The sequence below is a fragment of the Sycon ciliatum genome, chromosome 6 (genome assembly GCF_964019385.1).
Source record: "Sycon ciliatum chromosome 6, ocSycCili1.1, whole genome shotgun sequence".
Classification (NCBI taxonomy): Eukaryota; Metazoa; Porifera; class Calcarea; order Leucosolenida; family Sycettidae; genus Sycon; species Sycon ciliatum.
The window spans coordinates 30,507,252-30,509,119 of record NC_088648.1 but is presented as its reverse complement, the minus strand read 5'-3'; the positions used below and the strand labels follow the sequence as shown (position 1 = coordinate 30,509,119).

Below are 1,868 nucleotides of genomic sequence, written 5' to 3'. Positions count from 1 at the left end.
TTACCACGTAGACTCAAACGGAAACAATACACAGCTAAGACGAAGCAAGAGACTGGAGGAGGCACGGTTCAGGCAATCAGGAGACATCGGACCAGGAGAAGGAAGTATTGTCAGCAGCAAGTCGAGGATTGGTGATGACGGGTCTAGGAACAGATGGCGTGGACGTGCTGAAATGGAAGCGGGTGATGAGAACGATGGCCCAGATGGGGATAGCGTCACAGCGATGAAGTGGAGGAAAGTGACGAGGAGGATGGGAGTGTTGAGGAAGAGAAGTTCAGTGTCGATAAGAAGAAGTCCGCTGTGTACAATTTGGCGTCAAGTCCGGGGTGTCGTAATTTATTCTTCCGACGATTCCTGGTTCAGTGTTTAATATTCGGTGTGCAAAATTATGTAGGTTAAAGCAGTTGCAGGTGATAGAAGCTGTCTACATGCACGTACATGTACGTCTACGTGATCCTGTTCTGTGTAAGCAGAAGGGAAATGTAATACTGTAAAAGCCATTATAATTATAACGAAGTGCTAACGGGGTGAAAACGGGAGCAGAGGAAATTTTTTTAGGAGAAATCTGTCGTTAAAATAGAAATCGTTATCCAGAAATCGATACATTATACTGCCCTATTGAGCGTTGAGAATGAGTGAAGATCGTTACCTTTGGTACACGTAAACTAGTCAATTTTGAGAAATCGATATACAATCATGTATATAATAATAATAATAATAATAATAGCACATTTCGCGTAGTAGAGCACTAAATAAAGAAATTCAGTGTTTTTTCCGCTTCTGTCTTGTGAGCATCATCAGCTAGGTGTAGTAGCTGCTGATACCGATTTCTCGCCGGGTGTCGAGCTGCACAGTTTCCTCCAGTCTGTCTTGTCTGCTGCTTGTTGTCGGCACCTGGAAAGGTCTTCCATGGTCTTCATTGGCACACCCAGCTTATTCAGCTGAGCAACCAGACTTGTGGCCAGTGTCAACCTTGGCCGTCCACGAGGTGCTTTGTTGCCCTTGTCAAAATAGCCGCTCATGGCTACTTGCGGTGGCGTGTCCGTGTCCATCCGTAGCACATGACCGGTCATTCGTAGTCGCCTACATGCAACTGTGTCTGATATAGGGTTGCTCTTGGTTCTCCGGTATAGGTCGTCGTTTGAAATTGTGTCTGGGTATCGTATTCCAAGGAGTGATCGCATTTGACGCCGGTGGAATGCGTCTGCCTTGGCCATTGCTGTTGACGATAATCCCCAGGTCTCGCAATTGTACAGGAATGTCGGCAGTACGATAGCGTTGTACAGGCGTAAGCGTGTCTTCTCCGCTACTTTATCTCTACGCAGCCATAGGGCGTACAGCTGGCCAAACACGCGAGAGGCAAGTTCCATCCTGCGCCGAACATCCTCTTCCTCCCCCATCAAGGAGCCAAGCTGCCTAGATGTCCGCCAGCTCTCGGATTCAGGTGACACACGGATCCACTCTGTTTTATCTGGATTTACTTTTAATGACCAATCGTGCAGTGTGTCTGCTATTACAGGCAGAGCATTCTCAAGCCACAGCCTGCAGGTTGAATAATAGGAGATGTCATCTGCATAACCCGTCTCTGGTGGTAGACTTGCGTCGCCAGCAGGACGGGGCGCGAGACGAGTTCTGCATTCCTGTAGTGCAGCCTCCAGATAGCAGATGAAGAGAACTGGGCTGAGACTGTCGCCTTGTGGTGTTCCAATAGTGCTCTCAAACGGTTCAGCTGTGGCACTTGCAACCTTAACAGTGATAGTTGTGTTGTGGAGTAGGTGGTGGATGAGACATGTGCAATCTGGATTGGTGATTGCAGACATCACCTCCAGCAGCTTCAGGCGGTTAATCGTATCGAAGGCCTTGGACAT

At 48.0% G+C, this 1,868-nt stretch overlaps 1 protein-coding gene across 1 annotated transcript; it reads right to left on the bottom strand.

Moving 5' to 3' along the window:
- Window positions 1–1,868, bottom strand: LOC135820205 (uncharacterized). Its single transcript, XM_065333518.1, has 2 exons — window positions 1,088–1,868; window positions 1–167 (listed from the first exon to the last, which is right to left on the bottom strand). The coding sequence occupies exons 1-2, from the start codon at window positions 1,866–1,868 to the stop codon at window positions 1–3; spliced, it is 948 nt and encodes a 315-aa protein (XP_065189590.1).